At 40.1% G+C, this 23,194-nt stretch overlaps 1 protein-coding gene across 2 annotated transcripts; it reads left to right on the plus strand.

The window, feature by feature from the left end:
* The first annotated feature begins 3,267 nt into the window (after positions 1–3,267).
* Positions 3,268–17,160, plus strand: CEP20 (centrosomal protein 20). 2 transcript variants are annotated; one of them, XM_065893144.1, is made up of 5 exons: positions 3,268–3,297; positions 6,538–6,735; positions 8,595–8,679; positions 12,228–12,364; positions 17,025–17,160. In XM_065893144.1, the coding sequence occupies exons 1-5, from the start codon at positions 3,270–3,272 to the stop codon at positions 17,099–17,101; spliced, it is 525 nt and encodes a 174-aa protein (XP_065749216.1). In that variant the 5' UTR covers positions 3,268–3,269; the 3' UTR covers positions 17,102–17,160. The 2 variants fall into 2 exon arrangements, with proteins under 2 accessions (XP_065749216.1, XP_065749217.1); XM_065893145.1 differs by lacking the exon at positions 6,538–6,735 and having other exon boundaries at positions 3,270–3,297.
* The last annotated feature ends 6,034 nt before the right edge of the window (positions 17,161–23,194 follow it).

A 23,194-nucleotide genomic window follows, 5' to 3' on the forward strand; every position in this document is an offset into this window, starting at 1 on the left:
CAGTCTTAGCCTGATTGAGCTTGAATAAGACACAGCTGACTCCAAGTTCCTGGAAAACAACTCAGGCAAACATCTTATTGTTTAGGCTTCATGAAGCTTGCTGCCTATGCAATTTGAACAAAATAATTAAGGCAAGCTTGCCTAGTGAAGGTGGGCTACAAGCAGAGGGGTTTTTAAGCAAGCTGTTAGACAACCTCAAGAATTTCTATTAGTGACCAGTTTCTGTTAATCCTATGAGGCACAGTTTCAGGATGAGTTGGGTTTTTGGGTTTTTTTTTTTGCCCCAAGCTTCCCTCTCTTTATTTTTATGTATTAATTTTTTTTATTGGAGTAAAATTGCCTTACAATGTTGTGTTAGTTTCTGCTGCATGATGGAGTGAATCAGCTATATGCATACCTATATCCCCTCCCTCCTGGACCTCCCTCCTCCTCTCCCCCCCCATCTAGGTCATCACAGAGAAGGATGAGTTTTTTAATTATATGGAGAATGGTTTCATAGGTAAACAAATAGTATTTTCCCTTTTTTCAGACCATCGGTGACATACTACACACAGTCTCCTGTACCGTGCTTTTAAAAATTTCTATCTATGCATCTTTCTGATAATTACATATATATGTTTAGAGCTCCCTCTTCTTTGGAATGACTGCATAGTATTTCATTAACCTTAATTTACTTAACCAATCCCCCTACTGATGATATTGTTATTTCCAGTTATTTTTTAAAAGTCAAGATGATTGAGGTATACATGCGGTAGTGTACAGCTCTATGAATTTTGATAAACATATACAATCATGTAGTCACAACCACGATGCAGAACAATTTCATCACTCCAAAAGTCTCCCTAGTGCATCTTTATACATAGTCATCCCCTTCATTCATCCCCAGCCCCTGGCAACCACTGATCTGCTCTCTGTACCCTGCCCAAAAGGACTTTCCCTTCTCCAAAATGTCATATAAATGGAATCATACAGGATGCAGCCTTTGAGCCTTGTTGCTTTCACTAGGCACAATGCATTTGAGATTCATCCATATTGTTGTGTGTATGAGTGTTTGGTTCCTCTTTATTTCTGAGTTATATTCCATGGTACAGATATACCACAGCTAGTTTATATCCATTCACCAGCTGGAAAACATTGGGTCATTTCCAGTTGGGGCAATCACGAATAAATCTGCTATCATTGCCTACTAGTTTTTGTGTGGACATAAGTTTTTATTTCTCTTGGGTAGACATCTAGGAGTGGGATTACTGGGCTGTATGGTAAGTGCATGTTTGACTTAATAAGTACTTGCCAAACTGATTTCCAAAGTGACTGTACCACTTTGTCTTTCTACCAGCAATATATGCCAATTCACCCGCATTTGGTATTGTCATTGTCAGTTGTTTTTATTTCAGCCATTCCCATAGGTATATATAGAATTTTGTCTACCGCAAACAGTGCTACAATGAATATTCTTATACACATATCCTTTATAATCGGGTTTGAGTATAACTGTAAGATATAGTCTTAGAACTAGAATTGATGGGCCAAGGATGTGAAAGGTTGTTTAGGTATGCCAAACAGCCTTCTGAGAAGGTGGGGCCAGTCTCCTTGCCTACCAGCTAGGTATGGCATTGTGTTGGCCAAAAAGTTCGTGCTGGTGTTTCCATAACATCTTAATAATACCTGTTTCACCACATCATCACCAACACAGTGTATTACCCAATATCACTACAATTTTAAATGAGATTTCACTTTAGACGACTGCTCTATGCGTATCCATCTCATAGGGCTGTTGGTGAGGACTTAAAGTAGAGTTTTAAGAGCAGGGCCTGCCACGCACAGAGTGGCAATGGAGGTTAATAGTTATTGTATGATTACCACTATTAATCATTATTATTTGCCTCTCTCTCTCTGAGTTCCTCATCAGTATATTCACAAACGCTTTTTCCAAAGAGCTCAAACATTCTGCCTACGGAATTTAGTTAATCCTTATAAATCTCTTCAGATGCTGGCTAGGATTTCAGGCACTGTGGGCTTTACAGAATAGGGAAGCGCAACAGGATAGCACCGTTCTAAGGTTACAGAACAGATCTGTGTCCCACGAGGTCAAAATGAATTGAGTTTGGAATAGGAATGGGTTCCTCTAGGTTACAATGGCTGTGAAGCTTTTTTTCACTGCCATCCACTTTAAGAAATACACCAGGAACCAGAACACACATATAGACCTGAAACAAAAGTTTCAAAAACAATACTTCTATGTTTTCTATTTGTTCCATTCCATTTCATTGAAAATATGTTCATTGGGATATGCTAATAGATTTCAAAATCTACTATTGGGTTAAGACTAGTAGTTTAAAAGGCAGTGTTCTAGGTAAAAAATGTTGACCCTTCTGGAAATACAACTGGAATCATAGAACCTCACACTCAGTTTTGGGTACATTATTCCCTTGTTCCTTTTTCTTCATTTCCTTGGGATGCCAGAGCTTATTCGTTCATCAATCATCTTCACAAATAGCTCTTGGATTCCTTATGTGCACTGCCCAGTATTAAGCGCCAGTGGAGAAAACAGGCTTTGAAGAGCAAGAGGCCTGGATTCAAATCTCACCTCCACCATTTGCTGGTGATCTTGGTTACACCTCTGCAGTCTTCAAACACTCAGTTTCCTCCTTCGTGAAACGTGGTAGTAATAGAGAAATCAATGTCAACGCATGTAAAGCACTTGTAAGAGTATCAGGCTCATTCATAGTAAGCCCTTAATACACCGGTTCTCAAGGTGTTATCCCCAAGATCAGCAGCATCAGCATCATTTAGTAACTTACTAGAATGTAATTCTCGGACCTTACCCCAGATTTACTGAATCAGAAACTCCAGGGGTGGGGCCCAGAAATCTGTTTTAACAAGTTCTCCAGGTGATTCTGATGCATTCTCAAATTTAATACCTGGTAACTATTAACAATTAGTACTTGAGGCTGCTGAGGTGAGCAGTGGGCAAATTATGAAGGCTAAAGTTAAGCCCTATGGTGCCAGCAAGACTCCTGGTAAGGTTCCAACCTGCCTCAGCCCGGGCTTACCCTCCCTCCTCCCTCAGCAGGGCCCGCCTAGTGCACTCGCTGATTGGTGGGGTCTCTCTGGACCGTCACCCCATCCAACCACGGAGAGCGTAAACGAAGAGGGGCGGGACTAGGCGCGGCAAGAGCGGCGAGCCTGTTGGCTACAGGCCACGCCGCGGGGCGGAGCGGAGCTGCGCGTGCGCACGGCCTAGGCGCGCCCGTGTGGGCCGTTGAAAAATGGCCACTGTTGCCGAGCTGAAGGCGGGTGAGTGCGAATGGGAAGCTTGCCGGCTGAACTTTGTCGGCCTTCAGCCTGTGAAAAGGATGGGACGAAATGAGGGGGCGCGGAACACTAGTCAGCCTTTTCGGGGGTCGTTCTGTGGCGTCAGGGCCTGCGGAGCGTCCAGAGGGTGTGGCGGCCGCGGCGCGGGGGCCCTGAGGGGATGTGGTTGCATAGGGACAATGTGTAAACCGGCTTTGAGCTGGAGGAGGAGTCCCAGGATCCCCAGGTACCTGAGAGGTCTATAGTTCTGCACCTTGGGGCTCTGTCGCATCCTTCTGGACCTCGACGGGGGCGAGGCCGTGGGCCGGGCCTTTTCCTCCGGGCTGATGATTACAATGTCTAAACCACCGTTGTTGGTGTTCAGCACAATCCTAAACCATTTGCTTGCTTATCTCGTTACGTCCTTACAACCACCTGCGAGGTGGGTCGCGATTTTCCATTGGGAAAAAGTGCAGGTAGAAAGGTGTCTGGCTTGGCCATTCTCCTGTGTTTTTAGGAAGAGTTCCCCAAAGGTTCGAGGCCTTGAGCTGAGAACATTTGTACACCGTTAGTTTTGACGCAAATGTCCAAACAAGTAATAGTAATTATAGTTATTAGTCATCGAGCCTTATGTGTCAGGCACAGCCCAGCCCCTGTGTTATCTAATTTATTCTGTGTATGAACCTTATGCCCATTTCATAGATTAGGAAATTGAGGCGCTGAGAGGTGAAATAGATCAACTAAAGTGATTTAGCTATAAAGAGGCAGAGTGAGAACCTAGAGATGCTGCACCAGGCCTGCAGGTCTCAGTTACTGAGTGATACTGCTGCCTGCCTAGTAAAACCAGTTCCATCTTTCAGGCAATTTAGGCTCTAAATCAGTGATTCTTAGAGATTTGGTGGGGAGAGTATGATTTGAGAATATGATTCAGGAATTATTGGTCTAAATGTATATTTGCGCCCCAGGGCTGATGAACAGTCATTAAAAAGGCATACCTCTATCCACAAGGACAGACTTGACATGAATTGGTGAACTCTCTCCCCAGGAAACACATATCACCTGTACTATTGCATGCAACTTCTGAGGATTTAAAGATACTTTGGAATATAAACCAGGTTAAGAAGCTCTTTCCGAAGAAATTGTCATGGTACAGTGTTTTAATAAACATGATAATAGAGGGCAGATCAGGATGATATGGAACCCTAGAACTCTCTAGACAAGGGATGTCCTACACAGATGTAGGGAGCTCTTTATGCTTTTCCTGCATTCGTCAGCTCTGAATATACTTAGTGTTCAAGAGAAACCCATTGAAGATGCTTGCCAATCAATTATCTTATATGGGCTTTCACCTTTTTAAAGCACTTTCCCCTCACATTTTTCCACCTGACTTGGTTCTACCTCTGAGACATAGAACTCATGTTGGAGAAGACAAGTGAGGCAGGAGTTAGTGATCTACCGCTGAGGTAGCGATGAGACATGCTGGGTTTCCTAACTCCAGCTTCATTAATTCTCATTTCTTTGCTGAGTTTGAGGCTGTGCTGTGTGCAAATACAGAGTAATTGGGGGGAAAAAATCTCTCCGTCTAATTTCTAAAGATGGAATTGGAGAACGGGTTCGGTTATGATCCCAACATAATAAAGCTGTACCTGCCTTTTATGGGCCTGTTACACAGTCTGACTGGGTGATAACTACTCTTAACACACCTGCAAAAAAGGTTGAGGGGATGAATCTAAATATAAGGGCCAAGAAAGGTTAAAGTCTAGTCTAGTCTAGATTGTATCTCTTTAATCAACAAAACCTGACTCAGAAAAAAAAAAAAACCTGACTCAGGTTTTTGTTGTTTATCAAAGCTTAAAAAAATTTCATGTCCATGCCTACTTGGATACGCTCCCTGGGCTCCTTTTATTTTATTTTATTTTTGGCTGCATTGGGTCTTCGTTGCTGCACGCGGGCTTTCTCTAGTTGCTGCGAACGGGGGCTACTCTTCGTTGCGGTGCGGGGACTTCTCATCGCGGTGGCTTCTCTTGTTGCAGAGCATGGGCTCTAGGCGCGTGGGCTTCAGTACTTGTGGCTTGCGGGCTCTAGAGTGCAGGCTCAGTAGTTGTGGCACACGGGCTTAGTTGCGCCGTGGCCTGTGGGATCTTCCTGGACCAGGGCTCGAACCCGTGTCCTGTGTGTTGGCAGGCGGATTCTTAACCACTGCGCCACCAGGGAAGTCTCTGGGCTCCCTTTCTGAATTGTCATTATTGGGGTGTACTTATCTATAGCATAATACAGTATTAAACTATATTTATTACACCAATAGTATACAGCACAGTATTATAATGCCTCTAGGCAGCTCTCTGTTCTAGGCACTATGGGGGAAATGTGTTAATTCTCTGGAGTTGTTATTTAGCTATTAAGGACAACGTGAGAAAAAAAAAAAAAGGTTCCAGACCACTGCAAGGGATGATGCCAATTCAGCCCTATTCATATTAGTATTTATAGCTAAATCTCATTATCATAACTACTGATATTTGTAATAATGACCCTTGCTTATCAAGAAGTTAGATTACATTCAGCATATATATCCCTGATTCCTTGAGATGACATTGATAAAGTTACATGTTAGATTTCTAAGTAGGCTTACAATTTCAGAATCTTACTGTTTTAAGGAATTAACTCATAATTGCCTTTAAAAAACAAACCCCCCAGAACAAAAGCCCACCTTTATGTTCAGAATGGGCCGTTTCCCAAGGGTTCTGGGTATCAGTTTTTATACAAAGGGCACGACATAGTCCTTCCTTTTCGGAGTGTACTTGTTATCTTTAATCATCTACTTTCTGGACCAGAGGGTTTTAGTGACATAGAGAACCTGTCTGCAGTGACAACCATTCTTGAAAAGATACGAGACACTGGGAGGTAAGTTCAGGTCCCAGTAAGCTAAGTATATTTCTCTCCCCCTTTTCTTCTTCACTAAAGAATGTGTATCAGTCTATAGCCTCTGACAGTGATGATGTTGGAAGGATAAATTTGCATTTGCTTAAATATATTAAAATAGTAAATCATCGCAACTCAGGAACTTTATTTTTTATTACAAATGTGGCTTGTGGTAGCTAATGAGATGATTGTTCAGTTTGTCATAGAGTATAGGTTGAAAGTGCGTGTTATGCCATTTACTTTTTAAGCATTTTTCTTCAGAGCTTGGCTAAGAATGACAAAATTTCTTCTGTAACTGAAGCATTAATATTTTATATTTAACAGTTTTAAAGGACACCTTGGAAAAAAGAGGAGTATTAGGGCATTTAAAAGCAAGGATTCGAGCTGAAGTTTTCAATGCTCTTGATGATGAAAGTGAACCTCGACCATCATTGTCTCATGAAAACCTTCTAATTAATGAATTAATTCGGGAGTATTTGGAATTCAACAAATATAAGTATACAGCGTCTGTCCTCATAGCAGGTAAGAGGTTATTTATTGTTAGTTACCTGATATGAAATCTGCCTCTTCCCTTCTCCCAATTCTCAGAAAGTATTTAGCCTAGAAATCTAATTCCATTACCAAACAGTATCATCTGGGACATGACTGGAACATAAAACTCCCATGGGGCTCTTTCCATACCTTGAACAAGTGCTCGTGAGGTTTATTGTATTATAGGGGAAAATAACTCAATAAACACTTAAACTAGGTGCATACTTTGAAAAATCATCCATAATTCCTGGCACTGACAATAAATACTTGTTTACTGGTATTGAGAATAAACAATTCTTTACATTTTACCCTATGTGCTGTCAGTCTTTTTTCTATGTATATGCTTTAAAAATACACACACACAGATTTTATATATATTCTTTATTAAAAAATATAAAACATTGGAGATAAAGCCTCAATATTGCTACCATGTATTGATCAGGCACTGTATACAAATGTATGTGAAAGCATGATATCTAAAAAGGATTAGATAATCTATAGAAATTTCAAATCACTGTGTTGTACACCTGAAACTAATATAATATAATATTGTGAACCAACTATACTTAAATAAAAAAAGAAAGAAGAGGTCAACTATACTTCAATTAAAAAAAAGAAAAAAAAAAGAAAAGGATTAGGAAGGTAAACTCCAAACTCATTCTAGTGATCAGAGGGAGAGAAATGGTATTGGGGGGAGGGAGTCAACAGTTAAAAAGAAATTTACTTTATCTGTTAAATTTTATTCCTTAAGAAAGCAAAAGAACTGGAAGAATATGCACAATAGTCAGGATCAGCATTGCCTCTGGGCTGGGGGAGATGAGGTTGGGAGGATGATCAAAAACACCTTGCATGTACATAACTTGATTCCCTTGTTCAAGGTGTAATCTGTGCTTTAAGACTGTTTGGTGCCTTGGAGATACGCCTCATCAAAGAAAAGAGATCATGAAGTGGATTTTGGAAGAGACAATGGATTCCTTATTTGTGATACTGGAACTTTCCATTCGATAGATCTTTTGTTAATATTCTACATCTTTTATTTAATGTTAACTGAATGTTAATACCTTAACTGAATAAAGACTGATGATTTTTATTGGTTTAAGGATCTTCAGTATCAGTATCTTCACTTTCTTCAGTTTGTTATAGATGGCTATATAATACATTAATAATCAGAAAAGAAGAATATGAAAATATCATCAATTAGATGTCTTGGACTTGTGCTTACCTAGAATGGAACATAATGACATAGTCAAGTTTCTACAGTGTCTTGGCTTTTTAAAACAAAAAATGAGGTAAAATTAACATATAAGATTCTTTACCATTTTTAGTCTACAGTTCTATGGATTTTACCAAATTCATACAGTTGTGTAACTACCACCACAATCACAATCACGATATAGAGCGTTTCCATCACCTCAGAAAATTCCCTGTGTCCCTTTGTAGACAACCTCTTCTCCTACCCTCAAACCCCTAGCAACCTCTGATCTCTTGTTTTCTGTACCTATCATTTGCCTTTTCCAGAACGTCATATAAGTGAAACCATGCAGGATGTAGCATTTTGAATCTTTTTCCTTTCACTCAGCATAACACATTTGAGACCATGCTGTTGTTTTTTCCCTCCGAATAGCATTCCATTGTATGGTTGTATTGATTTATCTATTATCAGTTGATAGACATTTGGGTTGTTTCTAGTTTTTGGCAATTATGAGTCAAGCTGCTATAAAACATTCATTTACAAGGTTTGGCCGAACGTTGTTTTCATGTCTCTTGGGTAAAGAGCTAAGAGTGGGATTGCTGGGTTGTGTGTGGTAAGTGTATGCTTACCTTTATGTGTTTTATGATTTTCCCCCCAGAATCTGGTCAGCCCATAGTTCCATTGGACAGACAGTTTCTCATCCGTGAACTAAATGCATTTGAAGAATCAAAGGATAATACAATGTAAGAAGTTTTTTTAAAAAATAAGTTTTCAGATATTGTTTATTGGAGTCATAATTGCCTAGCAGTGGTTTTATTTCATTTTAATTCAGGAGGTATTTACTTGGGGCCAGCGTGTATCTAGCACACGTCTACGGTGTGCAGCTGTGAGTACGTGCTAAATGCCTGTGGTTTCAGAGGACTGAGCACCCCTGCTTCATCCTAAGGGTCACGTCTCTTGGCTTCTTGATCCATCCTTTCGTTTTTTACCTGAGGCTTTGCTCTATCAATTGTTTTCTTCCTCACATTTAACTCTTCCTCACATTTAACTCTTCCTCCTCACTGCTTCCTTCACTTCAACTTGGGAATGTACTCAAATCTCCCCTCTCCAAAAAAACCTCTTAACTCCTTTTTATCACTGAACTTAGTGAAGATCAACCCCCTGTTTTCATTTTGTTATTACCCCCTCTTTTGCCATCTCTGCATTTTAAATTCTCCCCTCACTGTTTGTACTGAAACTATGCTCTTGAAAAAGAGTGACCACTTTCTAGTAGTTTTTTAGTTTTTTTCCTACTTTAGTGTTTCTTAAACTTTTTCTAGAGGATCCCTGAAAGGCAGAAAAAATTGTACCTAGGAGGCCTGGGAACATAGATCCCCTAGTAAGAAATTTCTTTGAAGTCTCATGTTTTCTCTTTCTAAAAGTTTATTGAATTTTTTTCGTTCTACTTCATGATATAATTATTTTTACCATTAAAATGTTTTAAATGACATGCCAATTAAATTGAACTCTCCCTCAAATCTTTGTGTAAAATTAGTGTTCTGGGATCACATGCTACCTGTACTTTGTACCAGGCCCCTAGCACTAAGAGTGGGTATATATCTATTTCCAATTTGAGAAGCTCAGCTTTACTTGAGTTTCTGCAGTGTTTTGTAATATTGACAACTCTTCCTTAAAACACTTCTTGTCATTTGTCTTTTATGACCCTTTACTGTCTTGGTTTTTCTGTCTCCCTAATGGTCATCACAGTTTCTTCATTGGCTCCTTTAGGGTTCCTTTAAATTGTGGGCACTCTTCCCCAAGTTTTGTCCTTAACTTTCTTTTCCTCTCGTCCCCCTGCCCACTTTTCTATGTAGTCTTGAGTCTTTAGTGATGTCTCCACGCTGGTGACTCTGCTTTAATTCTTACAGAGCTCATGAATTACGGGCCCACATTTCTGCTGGCATCTCAAACTCTGTGTGTCCAAAAATCAAGTCCATTATTTTCATCTCTTCAGGCCCCCCTCGTAGCTTCCTCATACAGCCATTCAGGTCTTCACCTGAGAGCTCACTTGCACTTCTGGCTCCTTCTCCACCAGTCATTTTGCGAGTCTCATCAATTTGGCCGGTGCAGTAGCGCCTGTGTGTCCTCACGACCTGTGCCATGCAGTTCAGGAGGCGTCTGTCCCGTTTCTCTCCAGTCACTTTCTTTTCTAACTCACGTCACGCTGCCAGTAGTTTGCTTTCTGAAAGCAAGTGTTGCTTTAAAACATTTCCATTGAAAAGGGTTCAGATTTTAAAAAGTAATGTGGTCCATATATGGTGTAGGCTCCAGTGGAAGTCTGAAGTAGCATTAATAGTCACATTAATATTTTTCAGTGAAACTTAAGAATTTTCACAAAAAGTAGGATAAAGTGTATAATAACCTTATGCTAGGTCAAGCCATGCCACCAAATGAGTTTGTGCCAAATTTATGAAAAAAATTAGTTTTCAGAGTTTTTGTTTTTCAGAATTGCAAATAAGGCATTGTGAAGCTGTACTTTAAAAACATTAAGTAGGATTTTTGAAAAAAGAAACAATATTCATGAAGCTGCAGGTTAAATGTGGTAGTTTTATATTTTCTAATATGTCTTAAAAATTTTAAATCTTAAGTAAATTTTATTGTAAATTTGGAAAGCAGAATTTTTTAAATTTAAAAATCTTCTTTGACCAGTTAACACTTTGGGAAACAATGGTTTAAAGTAGACAAAGAGACCTATTTTATATCCCTGTATGAAGCTTTTATAAGAGCTGAGGCATCTTATTAAATAGAGAAACTCACTCTTGGTTTCTTTGTGGTATGGAAAAATTGCTTTTGTGTGTAGTTGGTTATTTATTGCTGTATAACAGATTACCCCAGAAGTTGGTGGTTTAAAACAACAGACATTTATTATCAGTGGAGAGGAATCTGGGCGTGGCTTCTGTGGCTGGTCTCACTCATGAGATTGCAGTTAAGATGTTGACCAGGGATACAGTCATCTGAAGGCTTGGCTGGAGCTGGAGGATCCGTTTCCATGTGGCACATTCACATGGCTGCTTGTCGGAGGCCTCAGTTCTTCACTACATGAACCTTTCCACGGGACAGCTTGAGTGTCCTCATGACATGGCAACTGACTTACCCCAGAGAGAGTGACCAAGAGAGAAGGCAAGGAGGAGGCCACAATGCCGTTTACGACCTAGACTGTGAAGTTGCAAGTGCTGTCACTTAATGCCTTACTCAGTTCCTGAGAAGTGAGTCCAGCTCACACTCAAGAGGAGAGCAGTTAGACTCCACCTTTTGAAGGGAAAGGATGTCGTACTTTGAACCATCACACCTGCTAATAAGTAGATAGATTATCTCAAAAAGACAATCCATTAAATTGATATTTTCAACTGTGATATTGGAAACAAGGGAAGACCACTCTTTATTTTCATCAGAGCAGCCTCCATTGGTGCAAGGGCACTAATGTAAATCTCCAGGCATGCTGTAAGGAAAAGAATATGGGACTTGGGGTTCAAGTGTAAAGTTTGTTGACTATCTAAGCAATCTCTAGCAAATCCTCAGTGAGCTGTGGTTTTCTCATTTATAAATTGGAGATGATGATTATGATATCACAAGGTAAAGATAAAATGAAGAGAGAGAAGAGTGTTTTGTAAACTGTAAAGTAGCTTTTAAAATACTAGTTCTTACCTGACTCCTGTATAGCTTGCATTTATATACCATTTAATATGTGCCAGGTATGGTTCTAAGCACTTGACATTTATTAATTCATTTTGTCCATAACTGCCCTATGAGGTAGAGACTATGCTTATCCTCATTTATAGAGGAAGAAACATTTATGAGGCTGGGGACGTTAAGAATCTTGCTGAGGTCAAGTGGCAGGGCCAGGATTTGAACCCAGGCAAGGATTTATTAATCCAATAAGTATATATTGAATAGTTGTTTTGTATCAGACCATGTTAGGTAGTGGGAAATCTTATACTGGACTTCGGAGTTTAAAAAAAAAAGCTGATTCCTGTGCATTGATTGAAATTGTATTTCAGCTTAGGTGAGGTTTAATTTGTTAATGTGTTTTCTCTGGATTTTAAAATTGTCTTTAGAGTTAAATGGTACACTTAAATTTGAAAAGGCATGAACAAGTTTTCAATTTGGATAATAACCATGCATCTTTTTTCTTTTAAGTCTGGTGAATTAATTGGCTATTTTCGTGCCAGAGGCTACCTTTTAAAGAGTAGATATTTTTAAGCTTTTCCTATTTATTCAAATTGAATTGATTTTGATTTTCTTCCTGCTATAGACCTCTTTTATATGGAATTTTAGCTCATTTCTTGCATGGAACTAAGGATGACATCCAAAATACATTTCTGAAAGGGTCTTCACTTCAGCCTCCAAACCCAAATCTTGGCAGACAACCTAATGGAAGAAAGCAACTGGGTATGAGTTTTCTGAGACTTATCATTTAGCTATCAGCAAGTATGTTTTCTTCCTATCTGTTTTTATCTTTGGAACAGTTTTTCCTAAGATTTTGAGTCAAAGTTTAATTCCATTTAGATCCAGTATAGTTAGCCCGTGTTATTTATCCTCAAAAAACCAATGCTTTTCAGAAGGAGAATCTTGTGAGGGGTGGGGAGATGACTAGACAAAATTCTTAGATATAATTTCTATAAAGAAGTGTTGAAAAACTTGATTTTCACATAGATTTGTACTCTTTGGAGTAGCTTAGATCCTTAGCGTACTGAAGAAGGAGCTTTTTATCACATTATCAATTTTTTTCCCTCTAAGACTGAAAAAAGGCAAGATTGCTGAATATAGATAGAGCAGTCAGAGGTTTATGTGTTGTCCTTTGCATTTTCAGGATTCCTTTTTTTTGAGGGGGTGGGGGGAATACTCTTTGTGGTAGTGTTGTAGTTATCTATAAATAAATTCTTAGGAGAACAGCTCATATTTCTTTTAAGAATGCTCACTCTTCCAGTGAGGTTTCAGTTGTTTTGATTACATCAGCAGTAGGACCTCAGTTTGATAATCTAAATTGAATGGTTTATAGCTCAGTGTTTCCAACTGTGGTTGAGAGTTGATCTCTCTTTTTAAGGATCATCATAGGTGGGGCCCAGGCAGCTGATTATCAGAACAAATATAAATCTTTTTTTTTTTGAACCTGCACCCTTGGCAGTGAAAGCGTGGAGTCCTAACCACTGGACTGCCAGGGAATTCCCAGGACAAATATAAATCTTGACTGTTGAAATAAACTTTTAAGAAACATCTAAAGTGCAAATTGTCTTTTGCAGTTTTCCTGAACTGCCATGAGCAATATTGATCATGTTGGGCTTCCCTGGTGGCGCAGTGGTTAAGAATCCACCTGCCAGTGCAGGGGACACGGGTTTGAGCCCTGGTCCGGGAAGATCCCACATGCCGCAGAGCATTTAAGCCCGTGCACCACAACTACTGAGCCTGCACTGTAGAGCTTGCGAGCCACAAATACTGAGCCCACATGTCACAACTACTGAAGCCTGCATGCCTAGAGCCCGTGCTCTGCAACAAGAGAAGCCACCGCAGTGAGAAGCCTGTGCACCTCAATGAAAAGCAGCCCCTGCTCGCCGCAACTAGAGAAAGCCCATGAACAGCAATGAGGACCCAACACAGCCAAAAACAAATAAATAAAAAATAAATAAATTTTTAAGAAAAGAAAGGAGTATTTAATGGCCTTTTGAGATAATTGCGAATATTTTAAAAAAATATATTGATCATGTTAAATACTTACTCTGTCTCTTAATATCTGAAAACAAAATATTTGTGAATCAGGGTGATCTCTTGAAGGTTAGTTCTGACTTTACTAGGAGTTATTCTTCTATATATCTTAGAATTCTAAGTCCATGGAACACTGGAAAAGAAATCATTCCCGTCTTCTTATTTTAGTTGAGAAAACCAAGGCTAAGGGGTTTATTGACTCATCTAAAACCCGGTAGCTGATCATTTTTAGCAGAGTCAACACCTTGATTGCCATTCCTGTACACTTTCCACTTAAAGAATATGGAGAAGTTTTCTTAGTTCCTTTTTCAAGTATTCGTAAGAAGCTGTCATTATTGCCTGCTATTTGGCAAGAACTTGAAAAACAAAACAAAACACACGGTACAAGAGTAAATGTCTAAACATCAGTAGTAATCAGTGAAATTCCCTCTAACCTCCTCCCTCCTTGTCTCTCCCTAATGCCTTGATTTCCCTCCCCTCCACAGAAGGTAGTGCTGTTAGCAGCTTGGTGGGTGTCCTTCAGGAGTCATTTCTACGTATTTAAATTTATATGCACTGTTCCTGTACATATTATCCTACGGTTTGCTTTTTTCACTTGTGTTATCAATTTATGTAGATCTGCTTCTACCTCGTTCTTTCTGTAGTATTCCATAGTACTATTGCTAATCACTCTTTACTGATCTACTTTTGTATGTTTTTTTTTTTTTTTGGCTGCATTGGGTCTTCGTTGATGCATGTGGGCTTTCTCTAGTTGTGGTGAGCGGGGGCTACTCTTAGTTGTGGTGTGCGGGCTTCTCACTGTGGTGGTTTCTCGTTGCAGAGCACGGGCTATAGGCGTGTGGGCTTCAGTAGTTGCAGCACATGGTCTCAGTAGTTGCAGCACGTGGGCCCTAGAGCTCTCGGGCTTCAGTGATTGTGGAGCACAGTCTTAGTTGCTCCGTGGCATGTGGGATCTTCCCGGACCAGGGATTGAACCCGTGTACCCTGCGCTGGCAGGTGGATTGTTAACCACAGCACCACCAGGGAAGTCCTACTTTTGTATGTTTTAAATTTTTTGCTTTTACAGTATTGCAGGGTAGCATTAGTGTTTTTCTTATGTGGATGCCTAGAAGTAGAATTGCTGGTTCAAAATATATGCATATTAAAAAATGTAGTAGATATTGTTTAATTCCCCTCCAAAAAGGCTTTACCACTTTACATGCTTGCCAAGAATATATGATAATGCCAGTTTCTCTTTAATTGTCACCAGTGGATATTGTACACATTAACACATGTTAACACAGCAAACCCATGACGTTGGTATTTTTAATTCCAGTTGGGTGGGTGGGGGCAGGGTGTGCTAGAGAGGATGCAAGAGTCCTTGGGTTACCTTGGCTCCTGTCTGTATAAAGTGCCAGAGACATCAAAGATTCGAGTTCAAGTCAACAAAGCTTTGGGTACCTATTCTGTGGAAGACTCAGAAAGGAGAATGAGTGCACTAATAGGAGAACAGTGATTGCAAATTATTATTCTTGATCATCAGAGATGTTACTGACACAACAGGAACCTCGTGCAATGAATTGTGAAGAATTGTTAGCCCCAAATTGCATTATGTTTCAGTAACACATTTAGGCATTCCATTTACTTTCTCAACTCCAACTTATTGTGTGAAAGATACATAAGTTTTTTTTGACAACATCGAGAAGTTATAAAGGTATTAAAATAATTATTCTTCAGATTATATACCTTCTATCTACACAGAGTCATCCAGCTGAAATATAAAACACTAAAATTAAATTCTCTTTTATTTGAAGATAAGTCCAAAGCCTGCCATCATGAAAGCACTTCTTTTATTAAAGCTTTCAGAGTACAAAAAAAAATGATGAGGGTTTATATAACAGGCACACTCACCTTTGAAATGGTAGCCAGTTCATTAATGCTGCTGCTATTAGTGCTTGTAATATTGAAAGCAAGGTAGTTTTTGCTATAAATAAAAGCCCAGATATTTTATAATAGAGAAAATCATTATCAGCTCAACATTATTGCACATCTATGAAGTACATGAGTGACATACTTAACTCTTTTATAACACTTTTATAGAAAACCTAAAATGGTTTTGCCCTAAGGATATTGTTGATCTTGTTCTTCCAGCAAAGTTGCCTAACACTGAGGGGGATGAATTTTCCAGACCTGTGGTAGTGTTAGCACTCTGCACTGCCTCTGAGGATGAGGGGCTGCTCTGGACTAGCAAGACTGTGTGTACAGCAACTTGTCCTCAGAATTAGCAAATCTAGTGTGCATTTTTGGTGCTACAATTGCATATTTCTAACAACTTGTCTAAATTTGTATTTTTTTGTCTCCTGTTATCAAAATGGTCATTGGTTTTGTTTTTTTACTTGTAAAGAGTGTTTGGGGAATTGGGGGTTAGGGTTGGGGGGTTCATGTTTTCTTAGGAATTTAGTTTGTGCATCACATTTTTTTTTTTTTTTTGGCTGCGCTGGGTCTTCATTGTGGTGCGTGGGCTCTCTAGTTGTGGCACGCAGGCTTAGTTGCCCCACGGCATGTGGGATCTTAGTTCCCCGACCAGGGATCAAACCCATGTCCCCAGCATTGGAAGGTGGATTCTTAACCACTGGACCACCAGGGAAGTCCCTGTGTGTTGCATTTTTGTCGCATTGGATGTTAAGTCTCTTTAGGTTCTTTTAATCGAGAATACTTCTGCCTGCTCCCCTCTCCCCCAGGACAAAAGAAATGGAGCAGACATAACTAGGGCCCTTTCTTTACTATTCTGGAGCACAGTGTGTGGTCACAGGGGCTCTGGGCTCCTCTGAACCTGCATGGAACTTGCTTGTTTTTGGCTGAAGAACATTTTCTACAATTTCTCGGGGGGGTTTCTGATTTTGGTAGGAAGTTGTAAACCATGCTAGTTTTCTTCTTGCCGCAAGAGGGTGCTGCTGGGAGGATTTCTATTTGAAGAAAAGTTTTTTGTTTTTGTTGTTTTTCTTTTTAGTTGAGCTTTGGCATCCCTCAAAATACTAATTGAATACACAGTCCTTTCTTGTGAATTCCATTCCTTACATACAGTGTAAGTTTGTAAGTACTTATCCATGGGTTTACTCCAGGGTGTACTCTATTCACTTAAAAAAAAAAAGTCAGGAAACACTTGTGAAAAATTAGAGTGAGTCCCTAGTACTAAACATTTCTGATTTCTTCAATAGGGTTTTAAAAAAAAGCCCTTTTATTGTCCTAAGCCATCTAAAGAACTCACACAATATTAAATATATAACATCCTATAATGTATGTAGATAAGTCTGCCTGCTGCCCATTTTTACTTGGGATGAGTACTGACCTTTGCTTCTGTTCATTGCAGAGGACCACCTACAGAAGGAGCAGGGGAGGAGCGCCAACACTGAAAACCTGCACGCTTCTCCCGCAATGAAGAGATGACATTTCCATGTGGGGCATTTTTTATAAACTTGTATGCATTAAATAACTTATTTATCCTCCTAATGTTACCAGAACTCATCACTAATATTTGTACTTTGTGGAAATGTGAGTTTCTGCAAAACCTTTAGCCCCTTGTGTTTTACTGCATTTGTGAATAAAAGCTAACTCTGTCATCTAGCTTACCAGATTTGACTTGAAAGAAAATGTGTTGTTTTTAGGAAGATTTTAAAGGCCCCTAAAGTTTTGAGAAATGAAAGGGTTTTTTAGTTCCCTATAAATTCTTCTAAAAAAAAGTCAGGTCTTTATAGCCATACGCTCTGTTCTTTGTTTGGCTGCACCACATGGCTTCCAGGATCTTAGTGCCCCAAACAGAGACTGAGCCCAGGCCCCCGCAGTGAAAGCACTGAGTCCTGACCACTGGACTGCCAGGGAATTCTCTGCTCTGTTCTTTACCATGGCACATTAATGAAATTTCCTTCAGGCTGGAATTATGTGGATTTATAGGAAAAGTCATTCATGTTTTAAAAAAAAAAAATTTTAAAGAACACCAAAACCAGAAAAAACTATAATTCCTATAAAGTTTGATTGTTTTTGGGGATGGAGCTAGCTCTTTTTCAGATAACCATTTATAATTAGGTTTAAGTATCTGAATTACTACCTAAATTTGAACGTTGAAACTTGGTAACGACGTACTTTTTCTTTCCTTAGACAGTTTGGTTTCTCCTAGAAGATTTAATTAAAAGGTGTGTGGGGGGGAATAATTCTTTTAATTCTGCTGTAAGTAAAACAAAGAGTTTATTACGTGAAGAATGGAATAAACATGAAGAGACAGGCTTTATGAGAAATACCAGAAAGTACCTTTTAAAAGATGGCATTGTTTAACCTCCATGTGGCCTTAAGTTGTGCAATTATAAGATGAGCTATGAAAGGGCCAACCCTTACTTGTATGGGCTCTGAGTGTCTTATTAAATGTCGATTTTTATTCTTGGGGTAGAAAAATAGTAAGAGCTCTTATAGTGCCATCTCTAAAATGCTACTTTGGTATTCATTGACATTTTTATAATGTGGAGTCTTCAGACTGATTTCACTGAAAACAACAAACTATTATAGTAGACACCTGATTGGCACAAATCATAAGGTGTATTCAGAACAAAACTGCATGGGCGCCTGTATACTGACGACATTTAGCTTAAACATTTTCCACAGGGAAGGTGATAAGGGCTGTAGTTGACAGAATTGGCCTTCTTTTCAGGGTATAGATTCTGTGCTGCTTTTGGAAATTATTGAAACTTGATTTTATTTTTGGTGCTAGTCAGGGTTCAGTCCTTACAGATTAACCAAGAACTTTTATCTGAATGCAGAAAATTATTTTAAAAATTGCCTTAAACCATACTTTACAAGTCAAAGGATTTTGAGAGGCCCTATTGGTGGGCTAAAATTACATATACAGATGTAGAAGTATGATAAGGGCTCATTTCCATTTTTTAAATGAAATCTATAGTACCTGGTTACAGTTATGAATTCTATTGTATGGGGAGTATAAATATCTGAATTATTCTCAGAGGATTTAGTTTACATGCAGGGTTGTTGGTAGTGGACACTGTTTACCTCAGGAATTGCAATCATGCAGGACTGGGTTAAGAAAAAATGCTGGAGTTTGTCATTTTGGATACTGATATAAAATCATCAAAATAGAAGCTAAACAGAATTGTCACATATAGTCTATAGCACATTTGTATGCATTATTCTATAACTGGTTTGTACCTAGGCAACTTTTATACTTTCAGTGTATCATTTAATAAAAAACAAAAAAAAATTTAAGCAACTCACCTTTGTGCAAAGGGCTTTCCTCTGACTGTCTGTCATCAAGAGGTGTCCACTGGAACCAGAAGAAGGCTTGGCGATGGCTCCCTAGGCCTTCATTCGGGATCTCTAGGAACCTAGTTGTTGGAGGGTGCATAGTAAGGTTGAGGGTACTTGGCATCAGCCATATCACCCCGGGACAATTATTCTTAATAGGGTGGAAGTGGTAGGGGCTGGTGGTGTTATTCTCTGAGGGGACAGTATCATAATCTGTGGGGCCACATATGGCTTGAAAAAGTGCATTTAGTAGTAGTTTTTTTTTTGGCCATGCCACGTGCCTTGTGGGATCTTAGTTCCCTGACCAGGGATTGAACCCGGGCCCTGGCAGTGAAAGCTCTGAGTCCTAACCACAGGACCGCCAGGGAATTCCCATATGTTCTAGTAGTTTAAATAGGTTCCTGAGCTGAGACACTTAAATTCAAGGAAGGAAAAGACAAAAATAAACACAGAGGACCCATCAAACTCTTCTCACGAACTCATAAATTAGTACATCATTGCTGGTGGTTTTCATGAGGTTGTTGGGAGAAGTTATCCTCCAGACATGCAGGAGAAGTTTCAGGAGAAAACTTATACAAAAATAGGATGGGAATTGGACTTGAAGAGGGATTTAGGAAAAGTAGACATTTAAAACTTTGGCAATGTAAAAACTCAGCAAGAGCAGAGGTGGCGTTTGAAGATGATAAATTTAAGCATAGCATATATGCTTGCTTAGAATAAACTAATAGCTTTATAATTATGTGCAAGAACACATTTATATATGACTGAATGCCTGTATGATTATGTAAAATTTGATGTGTTCTTTTAACCTGAAGCCAAGTGTACATGAATGATTAACATTTTGTGAAAATATGCCTTTAAAGGCATTTAGGGCAATGCTTCCCAGCCACTTGGCATTTCATTTTTGTAACAACCATTCTGCAAGGATTGTGTGGTCTTCATTAATTTTTGTTTAAATGAAAGTGAAGTAAAATTATCTTTAAAAAAATAGACAATTTTTTAAAGCAGTTTTAGGTTCACAGCAAAATTGAGTGTGAAGTACAGAGTTCTCACATACCCTCTGTCCCCACGCACTCACAGGCTCCCCTGTTATCAACATGACCCCCGAAAGTGGTACATTTGTTACAATCAGTGAACCTACATTGACCCATCATTATTACTCAAAGTCTGTAGTTGACCTCAGGGTTCACTCTTGGTGCTGTACAGCCTGTGGGTTTGAACAAATGTATAGTGACATGTATCCGCCCACCATTGCAGTATCAGTAGTTTCACTGCCCTAAAAATTTTCTGTGCTCTATTCATCGCTCCTTTCTCCTCTAGCACCTGGCAACCACTGATCTGTTTACTGTCTCCGTAGTTTTGCCTTTTCCAGAATGTCATATAGTTGGACTCATACAGTATGTGGCCTTTTCATATTGTTTTCCTTCACTTAGTAATATGCTTTTGTTTCCTCCATGCCTGCTCATGGCTTGATAGCCCATTTCTTTTTAGTGCTGAGTAATATTCTGTCATCTGAATGTACCACAGTTTATCCATTCACTTACTTAGAAGAACGTCTTGGTTGCTTCCAAGTCTTGGCAATTAATGAAGAAAGCTGCTCTAAATAACTGTGTACAGGTTTTAGTACAGACATAGGTTTTCAGCTCATTTGAGTAAATCCCAAGGAGTGTGACTTGCTGCGTCATATGGTAAGAATATGTTTACTTTTGTAAGAAACTATAAAACTATTTTTACTGAGAATTTTAGGACTTTCCTGATAGAGAATCTGGAGTTACCAAGACACCGGAGCTGGAAATTGGTGATAAAGGAAAGAGCACTGCAAGTTACTGTGTGATTCAGTCTCGAGCCTGGAGAAACGTGGGGACCATGATGAGTGAAACCAAGTGCTTCTGCACAGGAGAGTTGGAGCAGAACCGTGCTTGTGGTCAGGAAAGATGGCCCTTTATTCGCAAGGAGGCAGAGTCCTGTGCAGATCTTGAGCTGGATGACTTGAGTGCTGATGCACTTTTAAATAATTGTGAAGGACATGCATAATTGTGAAGGACAAGCCATGCTTGGACCCAGTTTTTTTTTTTTTTTTTTGCAGTACGCGGGCCTCTCACTGCTGTGGCCTCTCCCGTTGCGGAGCACAGGCTCCGGACACGCAGGCTCAGCGGGCATGGCTCACGGGCCTAGCCACTCCGTGGCATGTGGGATCTTCCCGGACTGGGGCACGAACCCATGTCCCCTGCATCGGCAGGCGGACTCTCAACCACTGCGCCACCAGGGAAGCCCCCCAGTTTTTGATGTTATTAGAAACTGGAGGGAATCATACTTTGGAAGTTTTTGAACCTAGTAGCAAAATCAAAGCTATTAGATTAAAAAAAAAAAAAGACTCTGAGAGTGGAATTTCCCCACTGCTATCTTGTTCCATGAGCTCATGGAAACTCCCAGTACCCAGCGCCTCACAGAAGACATGCCAGGGAAACTTACTTGACAGTCAGTCACAGTAATGTTTTTTTGTTTTTTCTGTTTTTTTTTTTTTTGTGGTACGCGGGCCTCTCACTGTTGTGGCCTCTCCCGCTGCGGAGCACAGGCACCGGACGCGCAGGCTCAGCGGCCATGGCTCACGGGCCCAGCCGCTCCTTGGCATGTGGGATCTTCCCGGACCGGGGCACGAACCCGTGTCCCCTGCATCAGCAGGCTGACTCTCAACCACTGCGCCACCAGGGAAGCCCCACAGTAATGTTTTTTGAAGGTAACTTTTTCCCCCTCTGTCTTTAACTGGCTTTTTGAGCCATGAGAAATAAAATGGAGGCATCTGATTTTGAAGATTCAAACATCTGAGCTTCTGCATTGGACAGATATTTATTGAATGACTATTATGTGCACACTGTCCCTAAGTACTTCTAGAGTATACCAGAAGGGTATGAAACACTTTCCATGTTGAGGCAAAGATTCTGACCATCTGTGCTTTGAGAAAACACAGGCTCAGAGAGGTTCTCTGACAATCCTGTGGCTGCCTGGCTGGTGCTTAACAGATCATGAGTTAAAAACCTCACACTTCTCACCTGCTTACCCTAGACGCCATCACACAGGCAGGGTTGGGATCCCTGCTCTGCCATTAACTAGCTGTGCTAAATTGGCTGATTATTTCACTCACTGAACCTGGTTTCTCCACAGCAAAATGGGAAAAAAAAGTTGAAGTACTTTATAGGGTTGTTATAAGGATTAGGTTAGACAATGTAGTACAATTCAGTGTCTGTTATAAAGCCCTCATTTATTGATAATTTATTATAATTATTTTCTTTTAAAAGTTACCAAATTCTTTAAAGAATCAAATGCACCCCTTTGGAATATCGTTAATGCCTCCAGAAAAGTGCCCGTTTTTACTCTGAGGCCAGCAAGTTAAGACTGATGGCCTGCTCTGGATTATCTTTCCAGGATGGGAAGGGGATGATCAACTTCAGTTTTTCCCCCTTCCTATTCTCTGCTCCACATCAGCTCTGTACTAACGCAGAGATGATTTCCACTCCTTTTACAGTGCAGACATTAAAAGGCACGTGGGGAAGCAGTGCATTCATTGCTTTCTGAAGAACTTAACCCCTAACGTCCCAGCCAGCTGAATGCTGGCTGTTTTTGACTCTCTGACTTAGGCCCATTGTTGGGTAGAGAGCTGGGCCTGCATGTTTTCAGGGGTGAAAAGCAGGCAGGATGTTGGAGGGATGTAAGGGACCGAGAGGGTCCGAGATGCAGAACTCTACAGAGGAGACTGGTAGCCTGCAGGAAACAGAGGGCAGGACAGGCCCTCACCATTATGACGTCCCCCAGGCCTGGTGCAACTCTGCTTGGTTTCATGTTTGTTTTGAATAATAGCAGCTAACATGAAGCACTGTACTGTGTTCATTTTACATGGATCATCTCAAGGACTGTTTACAAACAGCTGGGAAGTGAAGAAGTGACTGATGTTCCTCCCACTTTACAGGTAGGGAAACTGAGGCACAGGGCCAAATAGCTAGAAAATGGCACTGGCAGATTCAAACTTAGTTATCTAACCTCAGAGAGGAGTCTTTAGCCTCAAGGCTAATTGTCCTGGGCATTTCCCCTAAAAGTCTCTCTTGGAAGTGAATCATGGCAACAGTGGGCTCTGGACCCAGTGAGGGCTCAGGCAAATCCCTTCACTCCTCCAGGGCCTCAGTTTTCTCACCTGCAAAATGGGGGTATTAATAAAGGCCCCACCATCACCCGGCTCGT

This window comes from Phocoena phocoena, chromosome 15 (assembly GCF_963924675.1).
Source record: "Phocoena phocoena chromosome 15, mPhoPho1.1, whole genome shotgun sequence".
NCBI lineage: Eukaryota > Metazoa > Chordata > Mammalia > Artiodactyla > Phocoenidae > Phocoena > Phocoena phocoena.

Bases quoted from the DNA above. Each gene is read 5' to 3' on its own strand.
- CEP20 (XM_065893144.1), top strand. From the start codon at position 3,270: ATGGCCACTGTTGCCGAGCTGAAGGCGG. The intron at 6,736-8,594 runs GTAAGAGGTTAT...TTTTCCCCCCAG, and splicing joins AGCGTCTGTCCTCATAGCAG to AATCTGGTCAGCCCATAGTT. The intron at 12,365-17,024 runs GTATGAGTTTTC...TGTTCATTGCAG, and splicing joins TAATGGAAGAAAGCAACTGG to AGGACCACCTACAGAAGGAG.